This window comes from Cyprinodon tularosa, unplaced genomic scaffold, assembly GCF_016077235.1.
Source record: "Cyprinodon tularosa strain WSP-4 unplaced genomic scaffold, ASM1607723v1 ctg290, whole genome shotgun sequence".
NCBI lineage: Eukaryota > Metazoa > Chordata > Actinopteri > Cyprinodontiformes > Cyprinodontidae > Cyprinodon > Cyprinodon tularosa.
Window position 1 is genome coordinate 204,148 of NW_024038997.1, and position 20,582 is coordinate 224,729.

The 20,582-nt window shown below is 39.9% G+C and overlaps 1 protein-coding gene across 36 annotated transcripts in view; it reads right to left on the minus strand.

Moving 5' to 3' along the window:
- mical3a (microtubule associated monooxygenase, calponin and LIM domain containing 3a) overlaps window positions 1-20,582 on the minus strand; it is a 144,221-nt gene that overhangs the window by 66,861 nt on the left and 56,778 nt on the right. For 19 of the 36 annotated variants that reach the window (XM_038290932.1, XM_038290930.1, XM_038290926.1 and 16 more), the window contains exons 1-12: window positions 13,233-13,505; window positions 11,917-12,124; window positions 11,699-11,815; window positions 11,463-11,564; window positions 10,691-10,846; window positions 8,141-8,241; window positions 4,193-4,450; window positions 3,943-4,058; window positions 3,483-3,609; window positions 1,967-2,060; window positions 1,569-1,598; window positions 365-512 (exon numbers count right to left, since the gene is read on the minus strand). In XM_038290932.1, coding sequence (XP_038146860.1) covers window positions 365-512; window positions 1,569-1,598; window positions 1,967-2,060; window positions 3,483-3,609; window positions 3,943-4,058; window positions 4,193-4,450; window positions 8,141-8,241; window positions 10,691-10,846; window positions 11,463-11,564; window positions 11,699-11,815; window positions 11,917-12,124; window positions 13,233-13,505 — 1,730 coding nt within the window. Of the gene's footprint in view, window positions 1-364; window positions 513-1,568; window positions 1,599-1,966; window positions 2,061-3,482; window positions 3,610-3,942; window positions 4,059-4,192; window positions 4,451-8,140; window positions 8,242-10,690; window positions 10,847-11,462; window positions 11,565-11,698; window positions 11,816-11,916; window positions 12,125-13,232; window positions 13,633-20,582 lie in introns of those variants that run through there. The other 17 variants (XM_038290904.1, XM_038290906.1, XM_038290935.1 and 14 more) reach the window with 3 other exon arrangements.

Below are 20,582 nucleotides of genomic sequence, written 5' to 3' on the forward strand. Positions count from 1 at the left end.
TCTATCACCAACATAGGCCAATCAGCTAACCAGTATTTTCGCCCCTTGCCGAAATTACTTCAACGGAAGGTTTCCAGATGGATATGCGGAGCAAATCCATCTGGTGGAGTCAGATTAAGGTGTTGCAGCAAGCTATACAAAGTTACTAAGTAAAATTGTTTTTTTTAAATCACCCAGCTGGCTTCCAGAATGAATTTAACTAATCTTAACAGGCTGTTTTATATTAAATAACTGTTTTTTTGTCTTTTTGGCACCTTGTTTTAACTATTGAGCCGATGTGACAATTGAATTTCTCCACTGTTAGATCAATTAGTCTATCTTATCTCGAAAATGAAGAGTGCAAGTTTTGATTCCTATTACTCACATGAGATCTGGTCTGTATCTGTGAATGAGGGCACACAGCGCCAAGCCGCTCTTCCATGACATAGTCAGGTCCATGACGCTGACGTTCCTATATCCTTCTGTCTGCCTCTGGCACCAGTTGAGCAGTTTACTGGACCGAGCTATCGATTCTTTGGTGAAGTAAAGAAAAAAAAATAACAGTTAATTACACAATATTAAACACTGAAGATAAAGTGCTGAGTTAAGAAGCAGCATTAAAACTTGAAAAGCAATATAATCAGCACAACTTCCATAACCTGACAACAGCCAGATGCATGTCTCGCTCCGCCTAGCTCCACTCACATACATCTGGTAACCCGCTCATTGAAAGTGATTTCCCCAACCGAATTTATGGTCTGTCCAATCAGGACGCAGAGCGGGTGTGTCCTGGAGTGGAGAAGCGACCCTGAGATTCCAACAACAATGGTGGCTTGTATGAGGAAGCAAGCGTTAGCATTGATGCTGCTATTTCTTCTGTGTTGTCCAATCTATCCGATATTGTTTCATTAAAAGAACATCAGAGAACGGCTTTGAAGGCTTTTGTTGGTGGAAACGATGTTTTCGCCCTTCTCCCGACCGGATTTGGCAAGAGCTTGATCTACCAAATGGCTCCTCCTCTCACAGCGTCACGGGTTACCTTCGGTGTGAGTGGTTGAAATAGCACGTCAATAAAGATGACAGACAAGTGGCTTATCCAATCATATGCAAGGAGTTTTGATAAGGCCCAGCCTTCAGTAAAGGCAATTCCTATGGCGGGTTCCCAGATGTATGTGAGTGGAGCTGGGCGGAGCGAGACATGCATCTGGCTGTTGTCAGGTTACAACTTCCATGTCACTGGGCAAAATCATTCTACTTATGCTATCTGAGAAATGTCAGTGTTTTTGGTGTTAGTTATTATACAACTCTGATATAAAGAATTCCTTTAAGGGGGAAATGGATGCAAACAGGAAGTTAGACAGTAAAAACCAAACTGGGATCTTTAAAACAGGCTGTTGAGCATATTCAGGAAGATCAGATGGCAGCATATCTGACTGGGTTAGTGTGTAAAAGGAAACTCCAGCTCATCAACAAACGTTCTAACATTCAAATGTTACCTTAATCTAGCAATCAATGCAAGGCAGGTAGAATTTTAAATGATTAGAACTTTAGAAAACCTGGAGGAGCAACACCATGCATTTAGACTTTACCTTGAAACTGCTTGTCAAGCAGGTAATTGTCTGGAGTGAAAATACAGCCATGTATTATCAGACTGGATCAAACACCAATATTTACATTTAGTTAGCATGGTTTTTCTGAACTTTGCTTGTAAGACTCTTTCCTTCCATCGCGTCACAAAAAAGATGGTTATGATTGAACAATAATTAACACTGCGGCACAATTTGTAGCACTGTTGTCTTGGAGAGACAAAATCCTTGGTTTGAATCATGGTCTGAATTTTTTTATAATAAGATCCAATAAAGGAGGAGGGTGCTAAACACGTATCATTCTCTTAATCTTGGCTCCCCTCTGATATTGAGCCTGAACAAGTCATAGGTTGCAGGAAACAGGGATTAGGGTCATATAAAAAATAAATATAAATACAAACCATTCCTGGCCAACTTTGGCGTTGACGAGTTGATGACATTCTCAATTTCAATGCGGATTTCCCTGCCCTCTCCTGTATCAAAGAGGTGTCGCACCTAAAACACAAAACATTATGTGTATTTGGCACTAAAATTCCCCTTAAATGTGAAACACTGTATTTGGGTGATGTTCCTGTGACAAATTGGAATAACAATGATAAAAGATTACTTGGTATGTTACTTATTGCAAGTAAAAAAGCCATCACAAGAAAGTGGCTGAGAGTGGAATCTCCAACTATTGAGGATTGGATCAATATAATCCAAGAAATTTATGTCATGGAAAAGTTGTAATTTTCCCTCAGGATTCAAAAGGACATGTTTTATAAAATTTGGACTAAATGGACTGAGTACGTAAAACCCTTAGGGTCAGATTTTTTATGAATCTGAACTAAAAACCTTGTCTTGTGAATATTGGCATGCTTCCCATATATGTTTATATATGTCTTGATACTGTGAAAACGTGTAAAAATAAAAATTATAAAAAAAAAAAAAACATTATGATTACATCTCATGATAGACTCCTGATATACTTCATTGCTGAGATTTCAATCCTTTTCTAGTTGTTTTACAACAGTGAAAAAAGTTCTCAACTCACAGCATGATGCTGCCACCACTAAACAAGAGGGATGTTGAGTTTTAGATTAAATATGAATTTTATTATTTCTGAGGTGAAACATGTTTTGGAGCAAATACGGGAAAAAAAACATCTATAGTACAAACTTCTCAGAATAGAAATACAGTGACTGTTTTGCAAACAAGCTCAAAATGCTGAAGTTCACTTTAATACTGACACACAAACTTATCATTGGACTAATTCAGTCCTTAAACAAGTAAACTGATTAATACATTTTTGAAATAATCGTCAACAAATTTAGAAATCAAATAATCATAAACTGGAGTAAGCAGACTCCACACCACATCATTTGTTGAAATAAAAATCCAGTCAATGTAGTAATTAAGCTAAAACAATCAAATAAATGTAATGATTCTGCAATTCAGATAAGGAAACGTCTTTATCTCCAAATGTTTTCTGTGGTATTTTCAAGCATGGAACTGAGGTTTTTCTTACACGTTTTTATTTGTCATTTACACTGCATTTAAATGTACAGTACATGGTGGTGTGTGTGTGTGTGTGTGGGGGGGGGGGGGTGGGGGGTAATTTTAGTAACATTTAATAGTTGAAAAGAATATGTAATTAATAGATCAAAGTAATTATCAAGACACTAAAAAAAGCTCTATGCGGAGGAACGACCCATGCTTCAAACCCTAATACAATTACCAGCTGCTTTATTTTGGACTGTAAGGTTATATTCTACAAGAGTTAACTCCATTTTAGAATGTGGCAAAATATGGGAAAAATGTAGAAAATCAAGCTTTAAACATTATAAAACACGTTTTGCTTTTTAAACCAGTTTAAGAACTGATTTGATGGCTAAATGAAAAAGAATTGAATCCAGGTGTGTGCACACCTATACTCACCTGACTGGGCCTGAGGAAGTTAAGGCTAATGTTGGGGTAACGCGTGGTCGGATCCACGCTGTACTGACTGAAGTTCTTACTGACATTTTCTGAAGTCGTCTGAGGCAGAAGTCGGTATATGCTCTCCCTAAAGCACAGAACAACACGTTGAAATCTTTCCTTATTATCTGATCTCAGCCCATTAACAAACCATTAAAGGAAAGCAAAGATAGATGTTACACAACTGAGGAGTCACATTCCATTCAGGACATATGAGAGCCTTTTATCCCATTAGTAAAAAGAGAGGTGGGACTGAAGCTTTAAATCATGCACGGTTACAATTCCTAGTAAAGCACTTAGAGATAAAAGAGTGTGTCTGAAGAGGCAGATTAGGAATGTGTGTGCCTGGCCGTGGGTCAGTGTATAAATGTTAGGGCAAGAACAATGTTACTCTTGGCACATGTGTATCAGTCATCTGCACCTCTCAGCCAGAACCTCCAAAGGCGTTTTTCCCTGGGCCCAGCTCTTCACCATCCAACCGGAGTCCATGGCTGCCAGAAAACCTCGCGCAATGCCGGTGCCCATGGGCCAGAACGGCTGGAGAGAAAAGCAAATTCATTTACCAAATATGATCAAAACCAGAGCAAAGGGTATTAAAAGAAACATCATTTGTAAGTAAAACAAAGTTAAAGTCTCTCCACCCCAAATATGTCCTTAGGAAAAATCCTCACCTCTAAAAGGCTGTCGCCCACCAGCGCCACCAGCAGTTTATGGCCATGGCGCTGGCGCACCATTGCTGCGTTCTCCGAAGCATACATGCAGGTGAAGTCGAACATGGCTACATCAGGCTGGCCATAGTGGTTGATTGCAAAGTCCAGTGTGGGTAGCTGGTGGTTGGTGGAGAAATCTGCAGCCTCACGTGCGTAAGACAGCAAGGCAGCCTGGTCTACATTAGCTCTGGAAAGGAGGAGCTCAGTGTCTGCATAGTCCTGCAGGGGAAATGACAGAACAGAAATTGCCAGATTAACAAGAAAAAAGAAAAAACAGTTGGGAGATTCCAGAAGATTCAGGCTCCATTAGGCCATTTTTTGGAGCACTTCACATGTACAGGAAGCCACTGTGAGTTAAAGCCTAACAACCGTTTTGGGACCTGTGCCAGACAGGCTATGTTTCTTTGTTTTCTTTCTTTTTGTAAATTTCCTGTTTTATTTTTCCATCTCTTCTTTATATCTTTTTCCCTCTATGTTCTTGTAATTGTTGTTTCTTTTTCTTTTATGTAAACACTAAATATTTTTAAAACACCTGATGCTGTAAAGACATAATATGCTATGATAGTTAGATGCTTTTTAAAACTACTGCTTATGTTTGTTTGGTGGCACTCTGAACTCCGTCTAGATCCCTGTGAAGGTAGATTAGCTGGGATGCAATCACAAAAAGGCTTTCTGCACTAATTAATGCCTGTCAGCATCATCTTATCATTCACTAGTTAAGCTGATATTACTCCACTTTTCTGATTTAATTAAGCCACAGTTGCTTCAAAGAGGAGCAGTGGATGAATCATTCTACTGTGATCCACAAAGGTTGATTTAAAAAAATAATGGCCAAAAAGTGAGAATATTACTACCTTTCAGCAGCATCAAAACAGCTTTTAACATCTTCAGATGGGAGGTAAGAGTTTCTGTGAATAGCTCACCAAAGAAGGTCCAGCAGGAGATATTTTTTAAATGAAATAAATAATAGGTTACACTAGTGCAGAGCTTACTCAGCTGCAGAAGCTTCAGCAGGAAGTGTAACACCAATGGTGCGTTCACGCCAAACACGTTTTGGAGATAAACGTTTCAATGCTGAAACTTGGATGCTAGGTCAAATGTTGGTTAAGATGCTTCAACGCTCCGGAAGCACAATACTTTGGTCTGTTCTGTAGTTACTAGCTAGAGAGCAGCTTGGCTTGACTTTAATTAGTTGGCCAAAAAAGAATTTCACACGTTTTTTAAGCCACCTCAAAACATCATCCGCACAGTCAGTTCATTTGGATTCTGATCCTACTAAAATAATCTGTTCTTGTTCAGAGCAGCGGAACCACGCCGCTCATACCGGCAGGCGACAGCGCTGGGACTCCCCACTGAAAGCGCTCTGAAGCCGATGTAGGTACCAGATCTGCTCGGGCCCTGCACATGCCAGTGACGTTGCGCCATATGATTGGCTGAACATTGCTACATGATGTAAAACATTGTGGATGACTAGACAACACTAATGACATCCATGTGCCAAGTCGGGACCATCTCTAGCGTTAGCTTGTCTAATGATCAATCAAGTTTTACCTGATTGATAACGAAACTGAAATATGTTTATGTCGAAGTAACTGCAACACTATATTATAAAGGGGGAGAACAGGGTAGCGCTGTGGCTAGCTGTGCTCAGTAGCTTAGCTCTGTTGCTTAGCCATATTAAGCTACAAAACTTTTAACTAGTGTTGCGCCGATGCCATTTTTTGGCCCCGATACCGATACCCGATGCCTGGCTGTGCAGTATCGGCCGATACCGATACCATAATAATGTAAAATTATAGCCATCATGGCTTTGTCAAGCTGCTGCCTACCTTTGTGTAGCAGGAAAAATCTAATACAAAGTGAATCCAATAGAACTTTTTATTGCCTACCAGGAGTGGGTGACAATATTTGTATAAACTTATGGCTCTCAAAATGGTATCGGTGCTCTATTTGTTGGTAATCGCCGATAACGATACCACCATTTTAGGGCAGTATCGGGGCCCCATCCGATACTGGTATCGGTATCGGTGCAACACTACTTTTAACTACATGTCAACATCCCTTCCATTTCTACAAGTAGAATAACTGTTTTCTTTGTCTAAAACCTCTACGAAATAAATTTTTAAAATGTTCAATTTGTCCTCCCCTGCCCTCAGATCCTAATTAAAATAATAAAAATGGCAGAGCTCAGTCTGTCTTAGAACTCAGTGCTTTCCTTCAAGACTGAGTTTGATTGTTTTCTTCTTTTGGGTACTTTAGATTGCCAATGAAATGTAAAATAATTGAAAGAGATCTGTTCTTAAGAAACTGGTGCAATACAGTTTGTCCGAGTGGAGCAATATGATGACTTGATTGACGTCATAAGAAGGGTCAGGGCGCCGAGCAAATCTGCATGTTTTCACATGGAGAAAGATTTGCAGTAGCGATCACGGCTTCCATATAGTCTCTCCCAAAAATCTCCTGGATTGGCTGATACTCAGATGCTGGGATGCCCAGATGCTCAGATGTGCCACTCCCGATGCTAGGACACGCCATAAGACCTATCAACGCTGTTTGACGCCACCCCCCATAGACTTTGCATGTAAAGCAGATGGTTTGAGGCTCTCAACGCGTTTGGTGTTAACACTCCTTTAGACTTGCTTAGTTTCAAGAGGTGAAGCTCCCTTATTGGGTGCTGCAGCAGTTTGGCTTGCTATTTATTATTCAACTGTAGAAACAGACACCAGTCAATGATTAAATATTTTCACCTCTGCTTTGGTGGCATAAGCTAAACTAGTCTTAACACGTAGCATCATAATTTTGAATGCTTTCAAAATGACATGGTTTTACAGAGGGAGGAACATTTTTCCATCCGTCTGAAGGGTTCTCCTGTGATCCTGGTGGTTAAAGAAAAGGGCGAGGCAGTGGAAGATGCTACACCCAGAACACCTAAAGCAGGCATGCCCAAAGTCTGTCCTTGAGGGCCTGCAGGTGTTCGAGGTTCCCCTGCTCCAGAACAGCTGGTTTTAATTAATAGCTGATTAACAGGATTTACGTGATGATTTAAGTTATGGTTATTGGCTCATTACAGCATTATTAGTCATTCATTGTGTTAATAGCATCATGAAATAATTGTATTGTATTGCTTTATTGTGAAAAAGATTCTTGTGAATTTGCTGACATGACATATTCTTAAGATTAAGCTGTTGATCAAAACTGATTTATTGAAGTTAATGTTTTTATTTGATTCTTTTCAGTCGGAAATAATTTCCTTTATTTCATCCATCTGTTCTAGATTTGATTCTGTTCTCTTTTTATTGAATCCAGCTGAAATAACTGTTTGGACTTCCATCCCTTTCAAGCAATAAAGCACAGTTGATAACCTGACAGGTAACAGTTTAGTGAAAAAACTTGATCACAACTACCTCAGGCAAATGTTTAAAGAACTCCTCAGATCCAGACTCGACCCACACATGCACATTACGTAAGAATAAGAGCAGAAATGAGGCTGAGAACTGCAAGAAGCGCTGCCATACCGCAGACATCGTTTGGACCAAGGCACGGTTTTCTCTGCACATGAAGACGGGCATTTAAAAGGCCTTTCCTGTTTCCTGTGGAAAGTGCCCAGAGACAGGAAGCTACCGTGTATAGTGAGGACATCAGCACTCAAGAGACTGCATGAGCTGGCAGGCTGCTCCACTGTTGGCTCTGTCTGACCATTAAACCAATGCTTGGCGAAATCAAAAAGAATAAAGACGAAATAATGAAAGAGAATCGCTGGAAAAGAAAAACCCTCTAAAGTGACATCATTCTGAATGTGATTGTTTCTGTGTGTACGCCGCTTTTATGTCAGCTAAAGAGGAGCGGAATGAGACCCAACAGTTATGACACGGAGAGCACCACACTGAGCGCCGGGCTTTGATCACTCACATGCAGAATGACTCCTTTCTCCAACAGGCTCTGTTTTTTGGCAGTCATCACAAAGTAATGTGTGTCATCCTTGTAGTACACAATATTTTCCAGGTCAATACCTAAAAAGACAAAAACAAAAAAAGATGGATTGTCAGAAACAGAACACAATTCTCTAGCTTACTGTCAGAGCTGCCCGTCCTGTCATCGTTTCAGGACGGAAGCAGCAATTATGGGATTCGGAGCACCGGGAACATTGTCAAGTCAGCAATAACCCGACAGGAAGGCTGGCATTGGACTCAAGAACTCTAAGAAAACCAATTAAATGAATGGAATACTTCTGTGTGTGTGTGGTCTGAGTTCACTGAGGACTACTGTGAGCAACATCAGATGATCACACCACACACAATGTTAGAATTGTTTTAAACCCGGTTTCATACAAACTTAAACAGCTTGTTAAAAAAATAGGAGATTACAGCAGCAATTTTCATTAGTTTGCCTTTTATTTAAATGATCGGGCCCACTTATAATTAAAAAACAAAAAGCTTGTTGGTCATGAGATGTTTAGTAAGTCATATGTAAAAGTCTTGCTTTGCCCAGGGTGGGGGTCCCGCTCCTGAAGAGATGAGACGCTACACCGTTCACACATAACTTTTTGTTAAGATTAAGAGTTTCTACTAACAATTTATTTATAATATAATCCTTTTTTATTATAATATCCATAAAAAACCTAATAGATGTTACTAAAATATGAAAAAATCTAACTTAAATTTGGTCTATTTTTCAATCTATCCTTCTAACCTCTTCAATAGTTCTCTAGATATGCCACTTTAAGAGCGTTCTGTTGCTGTTTAGATAATATTCATTAAACTAAATCTTCCTTCACAATCAGCACTGGATGCTTGAAATGCAGCACAAATATCCTTAAGAAGTGAGATCAGCTTTAGCTCCCCAAAAAAAAGTCACATAAGAGTAATGCGATGTGAATGCACACGGTTAACAGGTGCTTCTTAAACTTTGTGCATGCTGGATAGCAGGGATGTCCCAAACCAGTGAATTTCACTGTTCTGGAACATTTGGTCCGCCCCATATTCTTCCTTCTGTGGGATTATTTACTTATGCATCTGCAGCTCTCTTTGTTGTGCTGAATAAAAACATTTGCTTTTTAAAAGACACTCACATTTTATTAAACATATTCATCCAAATACAACTTCTAAATGTATTGGTTTTTATTATAAAACTTGTTTGATAGTAAAAGTTCAAACAGGGACTGAAGAGCAGGTCATAAACCATAAAGCTGGCTTGTGCACCCAGTATTCATCAGTCTAAAGTAATTTTTGATACAGATCAATAATATAAGATGATATAGGAGCGGAAAATGAAATAAAAATTATATGAAAGTAGTCCATTAAAAGTTACATTACATTTATTGGAGCAACAGCACTTTTAAATTGGATGTTTGGCACATATGACAAAAAGTTTAGACAGCACTAGCTTAAACCAAGCCATATTCATGTTATACAATGGACTAGTCAAAGTCCAGACCTAAATCACATGGAATCAAACTGAGCTTCAGCTATTCTGCAAGAGGAAGAATCATTTCAGTGTACTGATTTGTGAGTTGAACCATTCGTAATGATAATATTCAATCAACAAGGGTTCAAATGTACGCTTTCCTTGCAGAGAGTGTTAAAAACCTTTATTCCTTTTTAGTATTATTTGTCTATGTTGTTATCCTGTCATTTAGTTTTGCAGAGGCCTGGTCAAAGACCATTCATTGGATCCAGGTGTTTTGGGATGGGATGCAAATAAAGTTTGCAGGATTAAAGATTTTGAGGATTGGACTTGGGCACCACTATGTTACAACCCTAAAGACAGAGGCTGTAACGTGAAACAAGTGGAAATGTTTTCCAGATATTTCTAACAAAACTTCTATGGTATTAAGATTTATTTTGCATTTCATCTGTAAATCCCGCCCAAAATCCAGGTTGTAATTTCAAACTGCAATCACGTCCATAGTGGCATTGGTCAGAAGAATTACACCGAGCTCACACTAAACACGGTAGGCTGCTGTGCAGGTGCCAATTCACTAAAATCAATGTGCAAGCTCATAGCAGCCAAGGTGCAGAGCGGGTGCGGTTACTGAGGCCTTGCAGATTAAGGAATTCTCTCTTAAGCATGAGGGAAGTTTAAACAGACACTGCAGTAGTCTTCACAAAAAGCTCCAAACACCAAATAGGAAGTTCCAGTGAATTTCAAAATAAAATCAACCAACCAACCAACGCCTACTTGATAAGAAGGCGGACTAGAAACAGAGGGCTACTAGATGATGAAAAGGGATAATTATGTCCACCGATAACAAGTTATGCTCAACAACTCCTGAAAAGAGCACGATTCCATGTCTTTTTTTCCTCTTAAGCAAATCTGAAGCAGTAGCTGGGCAAATGACTTTCTACATTGCAGCCGTACCGCTAAGAGTGTGAGCCCACGTTATTCAATCAGGCCATTTCCACTCATAGAAAAACAGCAAGAAATGCCTGTAGGATGCAAGCCAGGCAGAGCTGAACTCACCTGTTGCCTCCCTGAGATCTTGAAAGAACTTCTGATTGAAGATGAAGGCCACGCCGCTGATCTCCTCCACCTTCGCTTCTGCCGTTGTGTTCCTGTTGATGAAATTGGCGGTGATGGCGATGGCGAGCTTCCCCCGGAACTCCTTCCGTCGAAATCCTGTAGAAACAGAAGAACTAATGAGATCAGCAGCCTGGGCTAATGGACACCAACAGTTACAGAACAGATTAACATTTCAAAAGGAAAATATAGCACTGAATTAGAGCAACTTACTGCCTCTAGAACAAATAATCCATGCCGTACCATTTAATTGTGGCCAGATTTTCTGTATCTGAACAATGTAAACAGTTTCCAGTTGTTCACACTGTATTCACGTAATTGGACCTCTCAAAGGGAGGATATGGATTCCTTTTATGGGGTTTAGAGCTCAGTTCTGGAGAAAGGCATCATGGTTCTCTGCCACAAAGCTTAGAGTAGAAACAGACAACTAGATGACCCATTCCTGTTCTCTTGTTCACAACAGGTTTAATGTTGCTGCTAAACACAAACAAACGTGCATCCAGATGTGCACAAACGCTCATTCACACATAAAGAGCAGAGTGAGGTCAGCCTTCCTTCTGCAGCTGTAAATGAGTGACATAATGATCGTATGTGACTCAAGCGTCTAAGTGGGAACAACAGGCAGAACTGTTTGGGCCTTGCAATGTTTAGTTAAAGGAAGAAAAAAAAAATACATTACGAATGTTCTTCCTCCAGCCCGTGCATGCAAACTTGCCTGGTAGTGTGTTTCTCCTTCCATCTGCTCCAATGATGACATCAAACTCCAGCTCGTTGACAGGGTGTGTCTTAGGGTGGACCTCAGCCCTCCAGCCTATCCCTGGGAACACAGGCATGTGTAACCAGACAGAAATGCATCCTCAGTGCCAGGTTTGCAGCAGCTGAGAGATATTTGTTTGATGAAAGCAGTATTCTCTTCTCGGCCGGTTTCCTGCACCATTTTAAATCACTTACTCTCACTCTCCTGATCTTCAGGGGGTTCAATAAGACCCTTGAACTCTACGTTGACGTGGATCTCTATTCCCAGCAGCAGGGCCATTTTCAGCAGCATTAGCTGAAGCTGACGAATACCTAAAACCAAGAGAAAGTGGTGAGATTCCAACCGAATAACTTAACTAATTGGAAACTAAAGGAGCAACATCAGGAGCAGCAAGATTATGGTCTGAACTCACTGATATGATCGATAGCACCAGCGCAGAACTTCCCATAGAACTTCTTGGCTCCAAGGCCCCTGAGGTCGTGGATGGTGAAGGGCCAAAGGTGCAGCACGTTGTTTCTGGAGAACGCATCCCTCTTCTCCAGGAGGACCACTCTGGCCCCCAGGAAAGCAAGCTCGATGGCTGTGCGTAAACCGCATGGCCCCGCACCAATGATCAGACACTGAAACCACAGGATAATTTAAACAGAGATCCGTTCTCCTAAACCTGGCAAGTCACATAAATAATGTGAACTCACTCTGAGCAGAACCTTCCAAGCTGATTGGACGAAAAAACAACTAGTGCACGCCTACCAAATTTGGTTTTAGCCAATCATAGCAATAAAGAAGGCTATAATATGTCCAAAATGGCTTGTAGGAGAGATGCCAACATGCAGCTTTTTTTAGCCTACATGAAAAACCTCACTTTGATGTGTTCACAGCATTATCACCACTGAGAAACATAGTAGTGGCAGCATCATGATGTGGGGATGCTTTACTTTAGGCTTAATAAACCATAGCTTTGACTAACTTTGGAATGATTCTTAAGAAAAAATGAACGTACAAAATTGGAGACGGCTGAAGACTTTATTTCAGGTTGGAGATAAAGTTTCCAGGAGGAGAAACACCCTAAACACACAGATCGATTCAGGTGATGGGTTTCAAACTCCAGGCCTACAGAGTCCTGCTAATGACCTGATCATGTCAAACAGGCCGCTAACAGGATTACATCTGAAGGTAGCAGGAGAATGGCCCACCAAGGACCATTGTTTAACAGCAATAGCTTAGTTTGAAGAATTCTTACCTGTTTTTCAACTTAAATCAGTAACAGCACCTAAAAGCGGATGTTCAAGGCCAACCCAGGTCTGAGCCTGAGATACTGTGCCATGAAGAATGAGTTAAAATCCAAGTCAGTAGATGTGCGAATCTGTCAGAGAGACTTGTAGCTTTAACTATAAACTATTAAACCTAAAAAAAAAATACTGCTTTACCTTCTAACAAATAAATGGTTCAAAGTCTTGTGCTATTGATGTGGCAGAATGGGAAAAAGGTCAAAGCACTCTTAATCTTTACCAGTACTGTGCCAGGTGATCTGTTAGCATGAGCTGCTAATCTAAAATAACAAAAAAAAAAGTAGATATCTCAGTCAAGCTGTCTTCCCATCCAAATCATGGACTTGTTGCTTTGTCGTCCTGTCTTCCCACAATGATCTGACTCCCAGTCTCACTGGGAACAGGAGCCGCCCGTGGATGCTTTACATGACCGATCAAGTTTCCAGTGAGGCAGGCTTACCTTTGTGTTGGCACAGGCACGTCCCTTCTTGTACTCCTTCTGGCCGGCCCTCTTGTCTAGCTTAGCCCAGAGCGCCTTCGCCTTCCAGTAGTTAAGTTTGGACTTGAGCTTGTGATAGAAGATCCTGTGCTCGGTGGGCTTCACTTCCAGATGTTCACAAAACTCCTGGAAGGCCTTAAGGGTGCCTTTACACGTGGTCGCCTGGACAAAGTTGTCAAACAGGACATGGGATCGGTTGATCCCTCCGGTTGCACTGGTCCCTCCATCCCCCATGGTCCAGACCCACTAAGGGCTGTGAGGGCCCTTCACCCCCACCTGAGGCAGGGGGCCAGCCCCAGCTCTGTACCAGCGTCCCTCAGGTGGAGGAGGGCTTTAACTCCCAGCCCCAAGCATCTTCATTCTAACAAAGACGGGAAGAGAAAAAGGAGAGATTTAATCAAAAGGAAAAACATACAAGCAAAAATTACAATAAGACTTTAAGGGTTCTGCATTCTTTTTTATGGATCAAACCATAATAATTAGAGCGGTAAAACATAATCAAGCCCTAATCATTGTCATAATATTAGCCATCTACCAGTGGATGTACTGGTGTCCAAACCTGTGGCAGTTTTAGAGGCTGCGTCTTTATCCAAATAAGCAACAATATCACATTATAATGCTTCAAAGTGACAGTGCAAATGTAGCACCGCCCCTCCCCTACCTGTTGCTGCACAATGTCAGCTGGTTAATTAGATTACCTATGTACAATTCCTGGTCTCCTGCAACACATTTATGGTGTGTAAACAAAAAAGGTCAACTGGGTACCTGCAGTCGGGCAACCAGAGCAGTTTATTCGATATTTTTACTTCATGTTATGGTAAATTACCATTTTAAATGCAAAGAAGTGAAAAAAAAATTAAATTAAATTAAAACCATTAGCGTAACTTCAAACTCAAACTGACTTATGAGAAATGCTTATAGGTTTTTCTTAAAAAATGCCTTAGATTACACCTTACTTTTTAATTCTTTAAAAAAAAAAAATTTATTTCCACCCAATCAGAATCCCAAACAAACAAACAAACAAACGCTAAAAGCATCATAACAACTTGAGCTTCATTTTTTTTTTTTTTACATGAAATCAAACCATTTAGTTTCTGTCCGTGAGAGGCAAAAATCAAACTTTACAATTTTGCACGATTTCACACAACAAGAACAGACTGAAATAAAAGGCATGTCAGAAGGTGTTTTAATTCAATCAATGAAACCATAAATCAACCTTAACTCTGCCTGAGCCACGATGCAGGAGGCTGGTTAGGAAAGATAACACACTTTAGGTAATTCTGAGAGAAAACTTGAAACTTTAAAACAAAATATTGGACAGAGCGATGGCATTCAAGCTTCAGAATGTGAAATAGGAAGTAAACAGGTGGATGGGTTTAGGGATATGTCTTAGTTAAAAATTTACTTTATACACAGAACTTTTCAGCCCAAAACAAAAAAATGCCAGAAGCAAACGACTGGAGCGAAGACAACAGACTATGATTAACAATGTGCCTCCCCATAAGAAGCCCTCATGTACTATTTTAAACATGCAACAACATGCTGCAGTTAATGCTTATGTTTTCAACTTTTTAATCCTTAGAGAGAGACAAGATCATTCACGTTCTCTGGTATGTGTGGCTTTTCTGATATTTCTGCTACAACTTGATGAATGTTCTGTCTAACTCTGAATGTTGGACAGAAAAATGCACCAACAGAGCATTTAAACTGAAAAGTGCATAGTGAAGCTGGCATTTAAATTAAGGAAAGAAACACAAAACAACAGGGGCAATGATGGCTGAAAAAAGGAGTGATGATCACAGTTCAAAACAGGCAGCAGTTCTGCTTTGTATGCAGCCCCCAGGGATGGAACAGAAACTCGCCCGGCTTGTTTCAAGTTCAAATTGTTAAAAAAATTAAAATAAAAAGTGCTTAATTTAGTACAATTATGGTATGTGATGAATAAAAAAAATGCAAGTCCAGATCAGTTCTAATCATCAAATAAAATTCATATGATTTGGAATTAAGTAATCATTTTAAATAAAAATACAAAAACAGAATACCTGCTCATTTTAGGGGAAAAAGTAGGATGAAAAAGTAGAGTGATGCAACTGACTGGTTTATCAGAAAAGAAGATAAAGAAAGAAAGAAATATTTATGGTTATTTAAACCTTGTCTAAACTCAAATAACAGCAAAGAAAACCTCAGATTGTTATTCTCAGTTATCTATTCACTGATCAGGAAATGATGTTTCCTTCTAATCATCTGCACGGTGCAGTTTGACAAACAGCCAAATGGTTACAAAACAAACTGACCCACTTCTCTGAGGCAGCTTTGCATTCTAAATGTCCAGCAGGTTAAGCTAGTTCATGTCAGCTAATGTAGTTGCAGTCCTGGCTGGGAGTTGTGATGAAAGTACAACAGGTACAGAGGTCAGACGGCCTCCTTTTCACACGCTGCCAACTCCTCGCTGCAGTGAAAACAGCCAGCAGGCAAAGAGTTTGGATCCGTCGGCCCCCTCCGAGGGCCACAAAATCAAAATCAACACTTTTTTGTTTAATATTCTTTCTTTTAATATTTGTTCTTTTATTTCTGGTAACAATAACTCACAAAAAGCACTTCTCCGCTCCAGATTAGAGAAAACCAACACAGGAGGCGGCAGTAAATATACTCAAGATGGATTAACCTTTTCAACATAATGGCAACAGCCGAGAAATTAAAGAAAATGCACATATGTTGCACATCACAGAGATATATTTTTGATCTATTCCTAAACACTGGCCGTGTAGGAAGTTCCCAGTTCGAAAAACCATTGCAAATAAAAATACATAATTTTGAAAAAGTACAAAATATCATATAGATACATTTAGAAAAGGAAGCTTAAGAGTAACAAACAAGCAGTGACAAACGATTCTTTGATTTAACAACACTGACAGCAACACTCTTCAGTGTGGATGTTATTACAAACAGAATAAGAAGAATCAAGTTGAACTGTTTCAAATGCTGACTGTGAGGGAGGTAGACTTTCAGCAGAAGTAAGGAGAGGTAGGTGGAGAACAGCAAATGTGCTCCGATAAGCGATGTCCAAAATAATTAGCTCTCTGTCTGGACTATTTCTCTTCTCTCTTCTGGATTTGGAAATGTTAACCACCTTTTAGAAATCCCACGAGGTGCATTATGACTGAGATCAGGGATGTTCTTGTAGGCTTATGAATTACCAGGGAAAGCACCATTCCAGAGGGAAATCTGGAGAAAATCAATCTGCAATTTTCACAGTTCCTGTCACTAATAATTGATAAACTTTTGTCTCTTCTAAATTCTACATGATCTTTATAATTATACTTTTTACTCTGTGTCCAGTTAAGAGCATGTTGTGTTTTACTTGACTGAATAATAACAAATAAAGTTTGACTGATAAACCTTTAGACATGCTTATTCTGAGCACATGATGGAAGAGGAGATGGGATTACCAACATGTTTAAGGATCCTGCTTCTCCGACAGGTTGCTGTAATGTAATGACAGCCTTCTGACTCAGACAAACATTGACTATTAAAAACATGACCTATAATTTAAAGAACAGGAGTCTGGCGAACAGACACACACAACAAGAGAGGAACATAATACCTTTCTGTTAGGTGAATAGGACAGAAGGAGCGAGTCCTGCAGCCTTCAGAAAAACTAACATCCAATCAAACGGTTTTATGTGACAGAAGATATCTAATGCACGTTGCAGTGTTGTCAGATCCAGATTTCTCTCTTGATACGCTGCAGGATTTCACACATCCTAACCATTCACTGAGGAATTGCGCACATCCATGCTAGCCTTCAGTTGCAGCAGCGACCGCCCCCTCTTCTGTATGCATGCACACACAAACATTCTCGTCTGTATGTAGAGTGGACCATGTGTTGACTCCTATCTATTTTCAGTCAATTTAAACCCTCTCTCTAACCACAACAATAACCCTTAACCTAAACATTCCCAGAACAAATTTCACCCTACACCTTAGCTCTAAAGCTAACTGTTATCAAAATAGCTCTGCAGGACCTCTCTTTGCAACAAGCGGTCCTCGATTTGATGGTGAAATAGGAAAAATTGTCCTCACTCTGATGCCGAGACAAGAGCACACACACATCAACAGAATGCCTTTACTTCTGTTGGCTCAATTGCATCATCCCCAAACCTAAAAATAGAGCCAGAGATTAGGCCAGGAGGACGCACGTTTCACATGGCAGCGCCTAAATAACAAGCTGCACAAACCAGACATTTAACAATCATCGCACAAAAAGACAGAAGCATGTCTAGGGGTCACCATTTTATGCTCACTTGACCTTGGTTTAACTTAAAGGGTATCATTTTTTAATTTGGCCCAGGTCTTTGCAGCATGTTTCTTTTCCTTTTATTATATTTTATCACAGAAATAAAGCTGCAAACCTTACAAGATTTAGAAGAAATGACAAATCATTAGCTTTTATTAGAAAAAGAATGTTACAGAGGATTTTTTTTAAATATTCCAGTAAGTGCAAAAACATCCCGAGCAGTTAATATCTTTACCTTCCTTACAGGAACCTCATTAACTTAAACGTTAATGATTTTTTTAGTCGTCAGTGTGTCTTCTTAAGTAAAACCTAGGCCTCAGTTTTCCATTTTCCCGGGATGACTGAGGTTCATTGGACATAACTGAGAACCAGGCTGTCTCCTCTACCATCTGGACATCAGTGGTCTATCAAATCAGGACATAATTCCCGGTGCTAACTGATAATAACAGGTAATATTTCCCCCACTATTAGATTAAAAAACACAACACTCTGTTAATGTGGGAGAGCATCCTCTTCGGCTCCCATCTTAATAGTTAACGACCACTTTAACAACACAGTCATCATAGTAGCGTCTGAGAAAGACTGCATTACAGTAGCACCACAACACTAATGACACGGTAATGCATCAGCAGGTGAGGCCTATTCTTGGACAGCATGTAGGCTGCAAAAACATCATACAAAGTTATTAAGTCTTACTTCCTGAAACTAATGGGAATATACAGATTCTTAACAAGGTTAAAATACAAAAACAAAGTAATGATAAAGAGACGGAATAGTAAGGACCAAAAATACTGTATGACTATTTAAAAAAATCCCTAATTAGATTTAAAGACATGTTCAACTGAGTAAGAAGATTTAAAGAGTTGAAAGCCTCCATCCATCCATTTTCTGACACACCTAATCCCAACCTCTTCCTCTCAGTGGTAGATAAGCTGCTTCTCCAACATTCCCGCCGTAGCAGATATCTAACGGCACCACCGAGTCAAAAAGGGCCTTCAGAAGCACACATTGAACCATAAAGCATGTTTCTATAGTCTGGACTAACCTTTCCTGTGAAGAGCATCAATGTTCACACTAGTCTAAAATATTTTTCTGGAGAATGCCTAAATACTTACAGGCGTGGATTATCTAGTTTGCAGTACTCCAGATGTTGACCGGTGTTAATCTGGTGGCTCCACCTTCATGTGCCTTCTCTTATCATCCACATGGATCAGGAGATGCTTCTAATTCCACCAGTCCACAAATCTTGAGATCCGTTTCTGATATAAAGTTATGTTTTTCAGTAATGATTTACATTTTGTTGGCAGGTGTTTATAACTCCGTTATCAGAAAACCGTAATCGGATTCCATTGTTATTGTAAGTTCAATCATCACCCAAAGAAAAACACTGTATGTCAACATGAGTTTAAGCACTCCCACTAAGTCAATAGAGGGAACTATAGAAGCCAGAATCTGATGCAGGAGCAGTGAACTTTTGTTTCCAAGACAAAAGGCCTGTCGTTCTGTGAAGTGAAACCCCAACATAAATCTTATTCCAACTAATCTAATGAACTTAGACTCAGTGTTGAGCTGCAAGCTTTATACCAACAAAGATAAGATTTACTACTCTTTAAGGAAGTTTATTGGCCACAGCCTTATCAACACTGACGGCTGACGGCATTAACGCAAGAAGCCAGAAACGATGGCTGCATAGACAAAATAAATAGCATCATAAATAATACAAGAACAGATACATAAGCAAACGTTAAAATAAAATTCTACTATTCTAGAGAGGCTGCTCAGAAGCACAGTGGGCAGCACTGCTGCCTTGCAGCAAGAAGGTTCTGGGATCGATTCCTGGCCCGGGGTTTTTCTGCATGGAGTTTGCATGTTCTCCCTGAGCATGCGTGGGTTCTCTCCAGGTACTCCGGCTTCCTCCCAGTCAAAAAACATGACTGATGACTGAGGTTAATTGGCCCTGCGATGGACCGGCAACCTGTCCAGGGTGTACCCCGCCTCTCGCCCATTAACAGCTGGAGATAGGCTTCAGCACCCCTCGCGACCCCACTTGGGATTAAGCGTGTAAAGAAGATGGATGGATATTCTAGAGATCCCCAGATAAAGGTTATTTAAGGCCAATAGGATGTCTAACAAATTCCCAATAAATGCTGATGATTTTTTAGGAGGAATCCTTTCCTCTTCCTCCGTTTAGATGATAAAAATTACTTAAACCAAAAATGGAACATTTATTAAACCTTAACAAAACATTACCAATCGTTAACAAGAAGAGAAAGCAGCAGAGCCTTGTAGTGAGAGTGAAAATTCTACCAGCCACCAGAATATTTTATCGGTCAATATTTTTCTTAGCAACCGTGATATAGTGTTAGTATCAGTAATATAGTGTTCTGTAGGGGTGAATATTTGCATGGGTGTTTCAAGAGGTAGCCCATTTTCCTTTATTGTTTCAGGTAAAAAATTTTTTTTTTGTTTTGTTTTTTTTCAAAATCGATACTAGCAACTGAAAGATCAATATTATATTGCGTCGCTGAAAGTCACTATATATATCGTAGGGGTGGAACAGTTCACAAAATCCATGGTTCGGTTCGGTTCACGGTTTCGAGGTCACAGTTTTCGGTTCGGTTCGGTATATGTTTACTGTTACACCGAAAAATAAAAAAATTTATAAAAATTATAAAAATTAATGAAAAAATTAAAAATAATGAAATTAATGAAAAAATCCAAAAAAAAAATTATGATTTGTAATTATTTTTAATGATCCGCGGAAACCCTGGATCATTTCCGCATGTTTTGCTGCTTTGAATTTAATCATCTCGCGCATGCCCTCTACGATCTCCAAGGGACTCAGAGCGGAGCGGACGGGAGCCACAGTGGAGGCTGTATGCTTTGCTTTGAGCAGGCGGTCTGGAGCGCAGCGGGGCGCTGGCGGAGTATGTGGGATTTCGGGGTTAGCATGACATGTTGGTCATGTTGCTGTTAGCATAAACAAAACATCTTGCACAATGCTTGCACCGTGT